The sequence below is a fragment of the Mustela nivalis genome (genome assembly GCF_964662115.1).
Source record: "Mustela nivalis genome assembly, contig: HAP1_SCAFFOLD_681, whole genome shotgun sequence".
Lineage (NCBI taxonomy): Eukaryota > Metazoa > Chordata > Mammalia > Carnivora > Mustelidae > Mustela > Mustela nivalis.
Window position 1 is genome coordinate 245915 of NW_028135982.1, and position 16287 is coordinate 262201.

General features: G+C 40.8%; 1 protein-coding gene, 1 long non-coding RNA gene and 1 pseudogene across 4 annotated transcripts in view; 1 reads left to right on the plus strand and 2 right to left on the minus strand.

Moving 5' to 3' along the window:
* LOC309857382 overlaps positions 1-16207 on the minus strand; it is a 28644-nt gene extending 12437 nt beyond the window's left edge. The window contains exon 1 of one of the 2 annotated variants that reach the window (XR_014307671.1): positions 15806-16207. This is a non-coding gene — a long non-coding RNA (uncharacterized lncRNA). Of the gene's footprint in view, positions 1-719; positions 768-15805 lie in introns of those variants that run through there. The other variant, XR_014307672.1, reaches the window with a different exon arrangement.
* Positions 1-16285, minus strand: part of LOC309857380 (conserved oligomeric Golgi complex subunit 2-like) — a gene marked incomplete at its 5' end in the record, with an annotated part of 224882 nt that extends 208597 nt beyond the window's left edge. Inside the window, one exon of the mRNA XM_082750097.1 lies at positions 16214-16285. Within this exon, the coding sequence (XP_082606223.1) occupies positions 16214-16285 (72 nt within the window). The remainder of the gene's footprint in view (positions 1-16213) is intronic.
* On the plus strand, positions 9895-11404 carry LOC309857386 (rRNA-processing protein FCF1 homolog pseudogene; annotated as a pseudogene). The gene has a single exon. The product of its transcript is annotated as an rRNA-processing protein FCF1 homolog pseudogene (transcript).
* Positions 16286-16287: the final 2 nt, after the last annotated feature.

A 16287-nucleotide genomic window follows, 5' to 3' on the forward strand; every position in this document is an offset into this window, starting at 1 on the left:
AACTATTTCCCAGCTAGGGGCACCTGGGTGGCTCAGTGGGTTAAGCCTCTGCCTTTGGCTCAGGTCATATCTCAGGGTCCTGAGATCAAGCCTCACATCAGGCTCTCTGCTCAGCTGTGAGCCTACTTTCCCCCCTCTCTCTGCCTGTCTCTCTGCCTCCTTGTGACCTCTTTGTCTGTCAAATAAATAAAATCTTAAAAAAGAATAAAAAAATAAAACCCATTCTATTAAAAAAAATTTCCCATCTAAAAATATAACTTGAATGTCTTTACATAAAACACATACATTTCTATTAATATTTTATGTGCATGCTGAGTGGCCCATTGAACAGATGTTCCAAATCTTTCATAACCTATTTCCAAGTATTGGTCCCACAGGATTAGCTATCCTGTGTTTCCCCTTTACAATTCTGTGATACCTGGGTAGGCTTATATGCTTAGAGGCAATAAATTACTATCTACTTCCCATGTGACTCTGATACTCCATGACATGTTTAGTCAGCAAGAATCAAATGTGATGATTCCCAAACTAGTTAAGGACACCTACACTTACTTCGTAATTATACAGCTTTATTAAACACTATGTAAACCAACAAAATATGACTGAAAAAAAATCACTGTTCTTTTGAAAACTAACACAGCTACTTTGGAAAGGTTTGATACAAAGAAATCAATAAGAAAATTTTTGCTAAGTTAGGTATGGGTGAGATGACCAAGTACCAGGCAGGGAGGGAGTGATCACAGGATTCTCACACAATTCAGTTAAAGAAACTGAAACTGAATGCAAAAAAAGACAACATAGTAAGCTTTTTAAAAAAAGATTCTTTTTATTTATTTGAGACACAGAAAGACAGTATGAGCAGGGAAAGGGGCAATGGGAGAAGGAGATTCCCTGCTGAACAGGGAGTCCAATGCAGGACTCCATTCCAGGACTCCGAGGTCATGACCTGAACCGAAGGTAGATGCCTAACCTATTGAGCGACCCAAGTACTGTGATAACTCAGAAATCTAATCTGCAGGCCAGTTTCCAGAGAAAAGACCTGGCACTGTTTCAATGGAGAATAAATGTACATATATTTTTTCCAAATAAAATGCTAAAAACTGTATGAACCATTCCCTAAGAGTACTTGTTTAAACTGACTTTTTTAGTTAATCAACCAAAGACTGACCCTGCTAGTGTCAGAGAGAAGGACTTCATACCAAACCGTAATTTCACAGTCATCTACAGAAAGCCACCTGCTTCTTACACTGGTGACCAAATTAGCCTGGACCTTTCTCTCCTGAGACCATCTCAGACCTTACATCATAGTTATGTAATACATCACGGGAGGGGGTCTCGGTTCATAATCCTGGCCATCCTACTCACCAACTGTATACCTATAGGTCAATCACTTTCCCTGCCTCAGTTACACATTGTTGAAGTTCTTGAACTTCATGATGGCATTCTAAATTGTATAACTGGGGTGCCTATGTGGCTCAGTTGGTTAAGCATCTGCCTTTGGCTCAGGTCATGATCCCAGTCTCTTGGGTTTGAGTTCCACATCAGGCGCTCTGCTGAGCAAGGAGCCTGCTTCTCCCTCTGTCCCTTCCTCCTGCTCCCGCACTCTCTCACTCTCAAATAAAATCTTAAATAAATAAATAAATAAATAAATAATATAACTTAGCCTCAGTGAACAAATGCTATTAGGTAATATTAGTACTCAACTTACCATTTATGCATTTGTTCTCAGATAAACAAAAGTTGCATAACACATGACTAAATAACTCAGAACATATGTGAATACTGGGTTAGACAGCATTTGCTGTGAAAAGCACACCCAAACTCACAGTGCCATAATAGAGACCCATTTCACTTAACCAAGAATGGTTTTACTACTTTAGAAATGGTTTTACTTTATAGTGTAGATTTCCCAAGTATTCAAAAAGAAATTATTTACAACCCATACATTTATGGTCAACTGATTTTTCACAAGGATGCCAAGACCATTTAATGGGGGGAAAAGCAGTCTTTTCGAGTGCCTACTACTGGGACAAGTGAATATCTACATGCAAAAGAATGAACTTGGAACAGCAACGTCACACATACACAAAAATATAACTCAAAATGGATCAAAGATTTAAATGTAAGAGTAAAAACTGTAACACTTAGAGAAAACAGGTGAAAATCTGTATGACTTTGGATCGGGAAAAGCTTTCTTAGACATGATACACAAAGCAATAAGAAATATTAGATAAGCTGAACTTGATCAAAATAAAAACTTTCGTGTGTCAAAGGACACTACGGAGAACGTGAAAAGACAACCCACAGAATGGGAGAGAGTATCTGCAAATCATTTGTCTGACAAGGACCTAATAACCAGAATATGCAAATATACTCTTAGAACTCAACAACAAAAAGACAAATAACCTAATTTAAAAACAAGCCAAAGACTTTTGAATAGACATTTCTCCAAAGATGATACACAGACGGTCAAGAGCACATGTCGGGATGTTCGACATCCTTAGTCATTGGGGAAATGCGAATCAAAAGCACATGCAGATGCCACGTCACACACACTAGGACAACTATGGTAAAATAAGAAAAAGAAAAAGAAAAAAAGAAGAAGAAAAGTGCTGGCAAGAAGGCAGAGAAGCTGGAACCTTCCCGTATTGTCGGTGAGAATGTAAAATAGTGTGGCTAAGGCAGCAAACAGCTCGGTAGCTCCTCAAGAAGTTACACACGTACAATTACCCAGCAGTTCTACGTCTAGGGGTATGACACCGACAGAACTGACAACAGATGTTCCTGCCACAACCTGTACATGAATGTGCACAGTAGCGCTGCTCATAACAGCCAAAATAGTATATACCCAACGTCCATCAACTGATGAATGGATACATAAAATGTGGAAGAGCCTCTTACACAACCATAAAAAGGATTAAACTGTTATATGCTACAACACGAGTGAAGTCTGAAAACATTCTACTCTCAGGTTAAAGGAAGCCAGACACAAAAGGTCACATGTTATACAATTCCACAGATATGAGATGTTCCAGAAAAGGCAAATCCATAAAAACAGAAAGTAGATTCATGATTGCCAGGGAATAAGGGGAGGGGAGAATTGGAACTAAGAGGTTTATTTTTCGGGTGATGGAAGCATTCTGGAATTAGACAGAAGTGACGTATGTACCATATACACAGTAAATATATTAAAAACCAGAGATGAGTACACTTTAAAATGGCAACTATTATGCTTTGTGAATTATATTTTGATGAAAAATGAAACAACTTAAATATCAACAAGTTAAATGCTAGAATACATTAAAAAAAAATCCAAAGTAACACTAATCACAGGAATAATGAAGTAGCTACATGAATTTCAGACAAAGCAGATTTCAGAGAAGGAAAATTATCAGGCATAAAGAGCAGCATTACATAATGATAAAGAAATCGACTGACCAAGAAGACACAATTATCCTTAACGTATGTGTGCCTGATCAACACAGGTGAGACACAACCTAACAGAACTGCAGGGAGAAATATACAATTCCATTATCACAGCTGGTGACTTCAATACTTCTCCATCATTAATGGGCCGATCCAGCAGCAGGGCAACAAGGATCTGACAGATGTGGACATTCAGTCCAGACATGGCACACTTAACACCACCATCAATTACCGTACAACAGATGTACACAGACAATTTCGCCCAGTAATAGTGCAACACACATTCTTCTTAAGCTCACATGGAACACTCATCAAGACAGAATAATTCTGGGCCACAAAACACAACAAATTTTTAAAAATAAAAATTATACCAAGTATGTTCTCAGACTGCAGTGGAATTAAAAATCAGTAACAGAAGATAGCTCAAGAAGTCCAAAATACATGGAGATTAAATGACACACTTATAAATGACAGCAGACCAGTCTCAACAAAATACAATGTAGCAAAATGTGTGGAATGCTGCTTAAAGGGAAAATACAGTACTGAATGCAAATATTAGAAAATAAAAGATTAAAGTCAATAATCTTAGCTTCCATTTTAAGCAACAACAACAAAATCAAATCTAAAGTAAGGAGGGGCTCCTGGGTGGTTCAGTTGGTTAATCATCTGCCTTTGGCTCAGGACATGGTCCTAGGGTCCTGGGGCAGCGCCCTGCATCAGAGCTTTTTGCTCAGGGAGGCTGCTTCTCTGACTCCCATTCCTCCTGCCTGTATTCCCTCTCTCACTGACTCTCTCTGTGTCAAATAAAATCATTAAAAAAAAACCCTAAAGGAAGTAGAAAAAAATAAAAATTAGAGCAGAAATCAATGTAATTAAAACCAGGATTTTTTTTTAATCAATAAACCCCAAGTCTGTTTCTTTGAAAACATCAATAAAACAGATACACCCTTAGCCAGGGAAACAAAGAAAAAAAGGTAGAAGACATAAATTACTAATATCAGATGAAAGAAGGGAGAGCTACTGCTAACAATCCCAATCACTGTAAATTCAACCAAACATTTATGGAATAATACACAATTCTCTAAAATCTCTTCCAGAAAGTAAAACTAGAAGGAATACTTCCTAAATCATTCTAGGAGATCATTATTACCCTGACACCAAAACCAGTACTACAAGAAAAGGAACTACAAACTAGTATCTCTCATGAACACAGACACAAAAATCTTCAACAAAAATTAGCAAATAAAAGCAAACACTATATTAAAAAATTATACACCAGGTTCATGTAGGATTTATTCCAGGTATGCAACATTAGAAAATGTTCAACATTAGAATATCAAAGTGATCCATCATATCAACAGAAAAAAAAATCACATGATCATATCAATGAAGGGAGGAAAAAAATCATTTAACAAAATCCACACCTCTTCATTATTAACCCTCAGGAACTAGGATTAGGAGGACTTCCTCAACTAGATAAAGAATATCTCCAAAAATCCACAGCTAACATGATATTAATACTGAGAAAATAGAAGACAGGGAATCAAGGCAAGGATGTCCCTCCTCCTACTACTATTCAATACTATACTGGAAGGCCCAACTAATGAAATAAGGTAAGAAAAGGAAACAAAAGGTATACAACCTGGGAAAGAATAAAACTTTGTTCACAGATGACATGACTGTCTACAGAAAATACAAAGATTTCATACCCCACACCCACACCCTCCTGAAACTAGTCAAGTGATTATAAGCAAGTCTGCACAATACACAGTTAAAATACAGAAGTCAATTGCTTTCCAATGATGTATCAGACAAAGGGCCAGTATTCAAAATTTATAAAGAACTTATCAAACTCAACATCCAAAAAACAAAAAAATCCAGTCAAGAAATGGACAGAAGACATGAACAGACCAAAGAAGACATCCAAATGGCCAACAGACACATGAAAAAGAGCTCCACATCACTCAGCATCAGGGAAATACAAATCAAAACCACAATGAGACACCACCTAACATCAGTCAAAATGGCTAAAATTAACAAGTCAGGAAACAACAGATGTTGGCGAGGATGTGGAGAAAGGGGAATCCTCCTACACTGTTGGTGGGAATGCAACTCTGGAAAACAGTATGGAGGCTCCTCAAAAAGTTAAAAATATAACAACCCAACGACTTAGCAATTGCCCTATTAGATGTTTATCCAAAGTACACAAAGTGATTTGAAGGGGCAAAAGCACCCCAATGTTTATAGTCAAACTATTGAAAGAGCCCAGATGTCCATCAACAGATGAATGGATAAAGAAGATGTGGTATACAGACACACATACACACATTACTCAGCCATCAAAAAGAACAAAATCTTGCCATTTGCAAGGACATGGATGGAACTAGAGGAAGACAAATACCATATAGTTTCAGTCACATGTGGAACTTAAGAAACAACAGATGAATATAGGAGAAGGGAAGGAAAAATAGAAACAGACAGGGAGGCAAATCACAAGAGACTTAACTACAGGAAACAAACTGAGGGTTACTGGAGAGGGGAAAGTTGGGGTAACTGGGTGAGGGGTATTAAGGAGGGCACTTGTTCGGATGAGCTCTGGGTGTTGTATGCAACCAATGAATCACGAAATTCTAACCATGAAACTAAAAGTACACTATATGTTAACGAGATTGAATTTTAATTAAAAAATTTAAAAAGTCAATTGCTTTCGTATATACCAGCAATGTACAAGTGGAATTTGAAGTTAAAAACACAAGACCATTTACATTAGCATACCAAAAAAAATTAATACTTAGGTGCAAATCTAACAAAATATGCACAAGATCTATATGAGAAAAAGTATAAAATTCTGATGAAAGATAACAAGCAAGGTAAGATGTGAGGTGGAAAGAAAGTCTATAATCTTGGGTAAGAACACTCAATACTGTTAAGAGGTCAGTTCTTCCCAAACTGATCGACAGACTCAATGCAATCCCAATCAAAATGCCAGGAAGTTATTCTGTGGATACCAACATGTTGACTCTAAAATTTGGATGGAAAACTGGAAAACCAAGAGTCCCAGAGTAGTCAACAAAATATTAAAGTGCGGGGGGAAAAAGGAAATTGAGGACTGCCACCACCCAATCTCAAGACTTACTATTAAAGCTATACTGATTAAGACAGAAGGTGCCTGGCAAAAGAGACAGGTGCTTGGAACAGAGTGGAAAGCCCAGAACAACATCCACACACACAGGCAAAGGCAACTCAATGGCAAGGACAGTCTTCAACAAATGGAACCGAACAATGGGACATTGATAAGACAAAACAAACAAATGAAAAGAATAAAAACAAACTTTTCACACCTTTCACAAAACCTAATGTAAAATGCAAAACTTCTTAAAGATGACATAAAAAAAAAAATGTAGGGATCCTTGGATTTGGCAATGACTTTTCAGATATAAAACCAAAAGCATGATCTACGAAAGAAAAAAATGGACGAGAGGGACTTTGTTAAAATTAAACTTCTCTGTAAAAGACACTGTTAAGAGAATGAAAAGACGGGACGCCTGGGTGGCTCAGTTGGTTAAGCAGCTGCCTTCCGCTCAGGTCATGATACCAGCGTCCTGGGACCGAGTCCCACTTCGGGATCCTTGCTCCGCAGGGAGCCAGCTTCACCCTCTGACTCTGCCTTCCACTGTCTGCCTGTGCTCATCTCGCTCGCTCTCTCTCTGACAAATAAATAAATAAAATCTTTAAAAAAAAAGAGAGAGAGAATGAAAAGACCAGTCACAGAGTAGAGAAAATATTTGCAAAACACATCCATGGGAAAGGACTTAAAATAAGAAATATAATATAAAGATGTCTTAGTAGCAACAAGAAATCAAACCTAATTTAAAAATGTGAAAAGAGCGGTGGCTAGGAAACCCAGTCAGTTAAGCATCTGCCTTTAGCTCAGGTCCTGGGACTGAACCCCACACTGGGCCCCCGGCAGAGAGGAGCCTGCTTTTTTTCCTCTCCCGCTGCCTGCTGCTACCTCTCGGTGTGCTTGTGCTGTTAATAAATAAATAGAATCTTTAAAAAAAGAAAAAAAAAGGATCTGAAAAGATGTTCAACTTTGTATGTCATTAAGAAATTGCAATTTAAACAAGGTACTATTACATATCATGTAGAATATAAAAAATCCAAAGCACTAGTAATACCAAATGCTAGCAAGGATGTGGGACAACCGAACTCTCATTCACTGTTTGGTCAGAATGCAAAATGGTAGGCACTGTGTGAGACAGCTTGGCAATTTCTCACAGAACTAAACACATTCTCACTATAAGATCAGTAATTGTGCTCCTTTGTATTTACCCAAAAGATCTTAAAACTTGTGTCCACACAAAAACCTGCACACGGATGTTTACAGCAGCTTTATTCTCTGAAGTGCCAAAACTTGGAAGCAATCCAATCTCCTTCAGTAGGTGAACAGGTACACTGTGCCACACCCACACAACGGATTATTCGACAATTAAAAGATGAATTATTAAGCCACAAGACTTTGAAGAACCTTAAATGCATATTGCTAAGTGAAAGACCAGTCTCAAAGGCTAAATACTATATGATTCCAACTCTATGGCATTCTGGAAAAGGTAAAAATTAACCAAAATTTTTATTTTTATTTATTTTTTAGGTCATCTCTATACCCAATGTGGTGGCTAGAACTCACAACCCCGAGATCAAGAGTCAGATGCCCTAGCAACTAAGCCAGCCAGGTGCCTCTGAAAAGGTAAAACTCTAGACAGTCCAAAGATCCTGGGCTGAGGGGTGAGCGAAGAGGGTGCAGAGAGAGGAGAAGAAACAAATAGATGAGATACAGGGTTTTTCAAGGCAATGAAACTAGGCTGTAAGATACCAACAGTAGGTAAATAACATACATTTGTCAAAACCCACAGAACTTTAGAAAGAGGAGTGAACCCTAATGTAAACCATGGATTATTAATTAATACTGTATCAATGCTGGTTCATCAGTTGTAACACATGTACCACAACAATGTAATACATTAATAATAGGAGATAGTGAAGTTAGAAGAAAAATATCTTCTCTTTGTACTCAGGGGTATTTCCTATCTGAACCCAGTTCAAGTACAAATCCCCCAAAAGGCCAGAAGTTGGGAGATCACAAGAGGTGTTGGAACACAGGAAAATAAATGAGCAAACCAGACAAGCTGCAGGTAATTAAGAACCATTAACCATGAGAGAAGCAGTAACATCACTCAAAATTAAAACCAAGTAGAGTTTAAAAGTTTAGCTACTTTACTAACTAGCTGCAATCAGGGATGGCAAACAAAGACTAATTCAAAGTAACCTGGGAATTAATCATTTAAAACTTACCAATAATCTGAAATTAGTAGCTTTAATGCTATGAAAATTACATGGAATTTGGAAAGATTGAAGTTCTCTAAGCTGCCAAGAAGTAAAACACTCCTTCCCAGATACATGGACTTATAAAATCACTATATACTATCTCCACGAGAAGCAGAATCCCCCAGAAGCATCACTCTGTAATGATGAGAAGTACTAAGAGGGCATATGAAATTTATGAGCTCTGCCCTGAAACATGTCCCATTTCATCGAGACAAAAAGCCAAAATAGTTAAGCACTAATCTGCACACTACATAGGGGTTGAAAGACATAGAAAGATTGTGTGAGCTCACGTATGTGTGTGTTTCCAACCATTCTTGAAAACAATGGACAACAGAGATGAATAAATGTCCCTGTATATGCCATAAATATTCCTCAAATATTTATCATGCAACTCCAGCTCTGCTCTAAGACCTGGGGACATAGTCATGAAAAGAAAAGACAAGGTCTCTGCTTTTAAGGAGCAGATATTCTAATGCAGAAATGAGAAAATAAATATGTAAACAAACATTATATTAATGAACAGTGATCAAATAGTGATTAATGAATAGTGATCACAGCTAAAAAGAAAACAGGACACAGTAAAGGTCTGAGTGACAAATGGGATGTATTTTAACTTGGATGAACCAGAAAATATAGAACAATGAGTTGAATCCAAATGACACAAGGGGGCTAGCCACAGGAAGTGTGGGAAGAGTGTTCCCGCCCAAGGTATCAGCATGTATACAAAAATGTCCTTGGAGCTCTTCCCTCCAGCCCCTGCTCTCAAATCTCTGACCCAGCTAGGTGGGGACATAATCTAGGACTTGTGTCTCCCAAAACTCATTCTAAATCTTTGTTCAGTGACTAAATTATTCAAGCTTGAGAAATTAAAAACATATGCTAACAAGATCTTCCCACCATCTACAGAGAGATCATCTTAAAAGCATCATGAAATAGTAACACTGAAATTCTAAAAAACTTCTAACATTTTCATCAATTTTATATCAAACTCCTTTCTTGAATTAATATACCCATTTGACATATTTATGAAGAGACAAAAAAATCCTCTACATTCCGTAAATGTATTTATCCATCTAACAAATATTTGAGTACCTAATTACACTCTGTTCCAGCTGATTTCTTCTCTTTATCTCTTTTTTCCCCTCAATTTAACACCAATCATAATCTATGTAGGCTTTTAGTTCGCTTTTCAAAATTAATTTCTTGAGCTATTTAAAGGAATTATCCCGTGCTAGAGTTCTCAACACTGATCACACATTAGAATCACTTAAGGAACTTTTTTTTTTTTAAGATTTTATTTATTTATTTGACACACAGAGAGATCACAAGTAGGCAGAGAGGGAGGGAATCATGCTCCATGCTGAGCAGAGTGTCCCATGCAGGGCTCGATCCCAGGACCCTGAGACCATGACCTGAGCTGAAGGCAGAAGCTTAACCCTCTGAGCCACTAAGGCAGCCCCTCACCTGAGGAACTTAAAAACAAAAAGCACAAAGGGCACCTGGCTCATTCAGTCACTGGAGCGTGCAGGTCTTGATCTCAGGGTTCTGAGTTCAAGTCCCATGTTGGGTATAGAGATTACTTAAAAAAAAAAAAAAAAGAAAGAGCCCAAGCCCCAGTTTGTGATTAATTTGTTTAAATGTTTCAAGAAATTTGATGCTAAATGTTGTAAGACTAGTTAAATAACAAAAAGATATATTTACATAATACTTCTTGCTCTCAAATTTTGAACAAAGAACTTACTAATAATCAATAACTTAGTAGGCCAACATTTTATTTAAATAAGTTTTATGGTACTACAAAGAGTGAATTAGAAAATCAAAAGCAAGGAGAAATGGGCATGGTGTGAACATGGGGAAGCAAGAGAAAACAAGAAAGTATGTGACCGGGAAGCGAATGCTTAGCTCTGAGATCCTTCTCCGAGAGAAGGACAGATTAAAACCTAAAAAGAAAGAAAAGAAGGATCCCATGCACTCAAGGAAAGAGAAGTCCCCCAACATCCCTCCTGCTTTTTCCAATATAAACACACAGCTGGGCCAACTTACCACATCCTGGTTGGTACCGACTTTATCAACTTTTCTATTTAGGCCAAACTTGACCAGTCAATGATGGACGGGCTGTGTGCCAAGTGTACCAGTTGTACAACTGACTGTGTAATGGCTGAAACTGAGAAACCGGGGTGAAAGTATCAAGAGGCTCTAAGGATTGTGAAAGAGCCAAGATTCAAACGATCATCACGTACACACAAGACAAACTATGCAGATGACTGCTCAGTACGGAAGTAATTCAGAGTGTTACACTGTGGCATCAGCTGACCCAGACCCAGAAGATTGCTGGAGTTCCCATTATGGACATCTCTAACCATACAGACGACACTGAGCGAATGCCAGATGATGATGGAGCCCCTCACTCCTATGTCTTAATAGAGTTCCTCAGCTCTCCTTTACCAACTTTTCCTGTTGCCAGTTCATACAAGCAATTCTCCTTACCCAGTTCCTCTGTTCTGAGCTATGGCAAAAGACACTCATTTTTTATGTTTTGAAACTGATTATCTTGTACCATTTTACTTTTTGTTGCATCTTTTTATAAATCAGATGACCGCTCACAAGATTAAAAAAAAAAAAAAAAAGGAATGGAAAAGATCAAAAGGGAGGACAACAACAACAAAAAAACAGTTCTTTTTTGCCGGGAACCCCACTTACAAGTGCCAATCAGATAAACTATATCTGATGTTACATCGTCACAACTCCTCTATCATCAGGGAAAGTAGTTCACATAAGAAAATATCTCTATAAAATGAGTTCCAGGCTTACATTCCATATTTGGATAATTAGAATTTCATTACGATGTCTGTCTCAAACTGATGCGGAAGAGAATGGAATCTTGTCATCAAGACGTGACATTGAACTAAGAACCCACAGGGTAAGCACTAAGCTCCTGTGATACGAAGACAGCTCCTGGGGATGGGTGACCCTGGGCAACAGTGGCTGACCTGCGGGCCTGCGGCTATCTGTCATCTGTCACTCTTCCCTCTTCCTCCTCTGTCAGCTGCTATCTCCAGCCGCCGTCAACAAAGTCCACCTCAAACAGCCATCACTTCCCTCTGGTCCCATTTACCGTAGCTAAGCTCCAGGCCAGGCATCCAGATCACCAGCCCTGTGGGAACTTCTTCTAAGGTAAGAGGTGGCCCTATTGGTGAAATGCAGGTGCCAAGGCATGCGGACATTGTGCCATCTTCTGCGCTATTCTTAATGTTCTGATTGTCCCACTTCCCTCAGTTCCCACCTGTGGCCTCTGGAAAGGAACATATTACAGTAGGATTTCCAAGGACTGATGCGTGGGGGTCAGGAGATCTGGCCTGTGATTGGCCCCAACTAGCTGTGTGGCTTTAAAGGAAGTCATCACACCTCAGGCCTCAGTTTCCTTATCTGCAAGCCAGAATGGACTGGAGTCTTTTCAGAGGAGCTGGCAAAGATCACATAGATAAGCACCACCTCATTATACTAACAAGCAAACAGAAGGTTGGAGGCGAGTGATTTGCCCCAAGTCAGACATAAGCAGGCAGAGAGCAGAGTCGAGAATGGGACCCACATCTGCAGGTCACAGCTAATCAGCGAGCACAGTACAAACAGATCTGAGCAGCTGCTCATTCTTCCCCTTTTCCGTTTTGTCCATCAGAATGCATGCTCCCTGCAAACAAGGACACACAGGACCTGCTGCCTGTCTCAAAATTCCCAGTTCACCCAATTAGAACAGGGAGGAGCCTCAAGGACTTACCCCCCACCCCCACACACGGTTCTTTTACCTATGGAACATGAGGGTACATACATTCACCGTCCAGAGGGCTCCTGCCTTCACTTCTCATGGAAAAGGTCTTCAAGTGCCTACCCGGGGTGCCAACGAAGCCACAAGTTCCAGAGAGGAACTGACACAGAGAAGTTCGAAGGAGGCAGACTGGCTCAGCACCGAAAGAAACTGTCTACCAAGGAAAACTACCCCATGGGGGACTGATTCTCTTTGAAATACGTTTGAGTGCATGGGAAAATAGTTTTCCAAGAGCTGGTGGACTGACCAGTCACCTGGTACATACAAGATCACATCCGCATTCTGACAAGAGTGGCTTGCCTGCAGTGTAGACCAGGGGCCAGAAAGACAAGGAAGGCACATGGAGACTGGGTGAGAAGCTTCTACGGTGTGATGGCAAGGGCGCACTGCAAAGGTACGAGAAGAGATGGAAAGATGTATATGGACTCAAGAGGTTTAGGAAGCGAAATCCACAGGACTTGGTGTGACAGACTAGATTTTGGAAAGGTGACAGAGTAGGAGTTGACTTCTGGTTTCCCGACTCCAGGCTAAACGGATGAAGTGTTTACTGAGAGAGGCAATAGAATAAGAAAGGTGGTTTTCAGTGGAGGAGGTGCTCATGAATTCCGTCTTGAACCTGATGAGTCTGAGGGGCCACAGACACATCCGAGAAGAAAGGTCAGCAAGTCCGATACACAGAACTGGTGCTCAGGAGGCGTGTGGGCCAGAGACAGAAATCTGCCTTACCTGCTGATAGGTGGTCATGAAGCTGCACAAAAAGTCATCTAGGGAAAGAAAGGAACACGGGGCTGAGCCCATAATTAGCATTCAGTGGCTACCAGGAGCATGACTTTGCACAGGAGACACATCAGAGAGGTAGAAGAAAGACAGGAAGCAATGCAGAGCATTTGGTCTACTGCGATGTCAAGTAAGGAGACAGAGAAAGGTTGGGTCCGCTGACTTAGAAACGGTTTTGGTAAGAACTCTTTAGTGGAACGACAGGGCCTGAAGGGTGGAAGGTGGGAAAGTCAAGTCAACCCCTGAGCACTGGCTGTGATGCGCGACAGTAACAGGGCAATACCTAGAGGTGGGGCAGTCAAGTGGGAGAGAATCAAACAGGAGCACATGATGGGAAGGAGTGCAGGGGAGAGGATCCTCGCAGGCTCCCGGAAGGGCGGGAGGGCATGGACTCCGAGCCAGAGTGGAGACTGAACCCAAGGAGGAAGGAGAGCCCCTCCCCGTACCAGGCGAGGAGGAGAAGGGGACAAATACAAGAATGGGATCATGATCAGCAGGATGGAGGAGGTCCCGTGGGATGGCTGCTAATTTTTCTGTACGACTGGAGATGAAGTCATATGTTGAGTTGGAAGAGGAAGGCTACATGTGATGTCAATAGCACACCCATGTAAATGGTCTAATTTATCTGTTATTCCACTTTCTCCCCCTACTACCAATACCTTATGTCCTTCTCATCTCTTAATTGGCTGTCAACCCAAAGGATTTTCGTATTTCTAAGCCGACAAAGTATGATGTTGCCAGTGCCTCTGCCCCAGGTGACCCTTCCCCATCTGCCATTCCTGCACTTTGATCACCTACCTCTTTTGCATACCTTTCCCCTTCTATTTCTCATTAGATCTCATAAACATGACTTTTTAAGTAGTCTCCTGCCACCAGTCAGCTCGAACTCAACAGATATGACCATGCAACTTCCTGCTGTAAACCTGACTGCAGCTCTACCGTGAAGACTGCATCAACGTGGACCCCTCAATGTATGCAGTGTCCAAGGTGCAACCCGCAGCCCCACCCCATCTCCCTTTCTACCATCCCAGTCTCATTCCAAAATGTGCCAAACAAGACACCTACGTAGAAATACAACCCCGACAGCAAGCTCTCCACTCATTTCTGCCTCGGAACTGTAACTTAACAAAACATCTCTCTGAGGGAAACACAAATTGCAAATAACCTTTATCTCCAGCTCCCACATAGAAGATCAATACCACTTTACACAGAACAGCTGTTCCATGTATTTTCCTTCTATGTATGAAGGGGTCACGTTCATTAACACTACAAATTGTACATTATATTCAGAAATGTCAGAGCCTTGAAAGAATATGGAATTGCTGGCATTCTAGCCACTTTCCCAGTTTGCTCTCTTCCTACCTCTAAGTCCTACTTTAGAACTGCTATTTTGAGATTTCTATTTTCCGAAGCTGCTTTGACCAAAGGCATTCTGTCAGCTCAGAGTGAGAAAGATGGCGGGGCGAGCAAGTGCGAGAAAATGCTAGTGTTAGGCCCAAAGAAAGCCTGACGAAGTCCAAAGACAGACAAGCTAAAGAGACTTCCGTGCTTTGAGATTCTTTAAGTCTGTGTCTGTGCCTTTTCTTCTTCCAATGACCTCTCTCCTCGTCACGTGTCCTTCATTAACAAAAGGTTTCTGGATCCGAGAATTCACTCTGTGCTCTCCTTCAGACACTCCATTCAATTTACACCTTTTATTACAGTGGCTTAACATCACCATACAAGAACAAGAGTACAATATACCTTCGTCTAGGCATCCCTACATATTAAAAATGATATGGCCACACCGCAGAGGATCCAGACATAAGCACTTATAAAGCCAGAGTTTGGGAGATGTGATCTGAATGCAAGTATCAAAAAGGAACTAGCTGGTTAACCCAAAAAAGAAAAAAACATATTATGACTTGAAGCCATAAAAAAGTAAGAAATTCAAACTCTTTTCAGAATTTTAGGTACCTACAGAGCCAAAACTTTTTAACACTGAAACCAGCTACTAAATCCCAATCCTTAGAAATTAAACATATACGTTTTGATAGTTTAAGTACAGATCCAGAGGGATACAGAAAACAGATAAAGCTCCTCCTGGCTCTGATTCAAACCTTGGGACATTTTCAAGGCTATGTCTGATAAACCTTTCCTGTCAGTAAAGTCTTTTCAGTTTAAATTTCTATTCTGTAAGTTTATGTCCTACAGTTATCTGCTGCCAGCTTCAGGCTGACCTCACCAAGAGAAGTAGGGCAACTTTCGAAAAGGAGCTTGGTATGCTTTGTAGTACTGGACCAGAACCAGTAAGGACAGTACAGTCTTTCAGATTTCTCATTCCGGGAGCTTAAGATGAAAGTCAGGCATAAACGTTAGGTTAAGTGCCTTTTTGACCCCATTCCTGGTAAGTACGTGTGTTCAGAGATGTGTTCAACGCACAGTCGCTCAGCTTCTAGGCACAAGGCACTGGGAGGCTTCTGTCAGGCCGGGGGAGCGGCGGTCTGACTGTGCTGCACGGTACCAGAGGCGGGTCCTACGGGTCCGGGGCTTTTACGTTTAGCTCAAAACCACTTGCCCTGAACTTTCAGGCCTTTTCATTCAATGTGCACGATTTCACAGGAGTGCTTTCTCCAGGCTGCACCTAGCCCACCCGAGGCCAAGAGACTCACTGCGAAGTACAGTGAGGTCCCCACCGAGGACCCGTCCGGGGCGGGGACAGCCCAGGAAGCCCGCAGGAGAAGCCCGAGGAGAGGCCCCGGAGGGCCAAGGAGGGCAGGCCACCCACTACCCGGCTCTGGGGAGCAGAGCCCAGGCGTGCACCTTCATGAACTCGTCCTCGTCGAAGCAGAGCATGTCCGGCCCCTTGGGCAGGTTCATCCTACTTCTCTCCATCC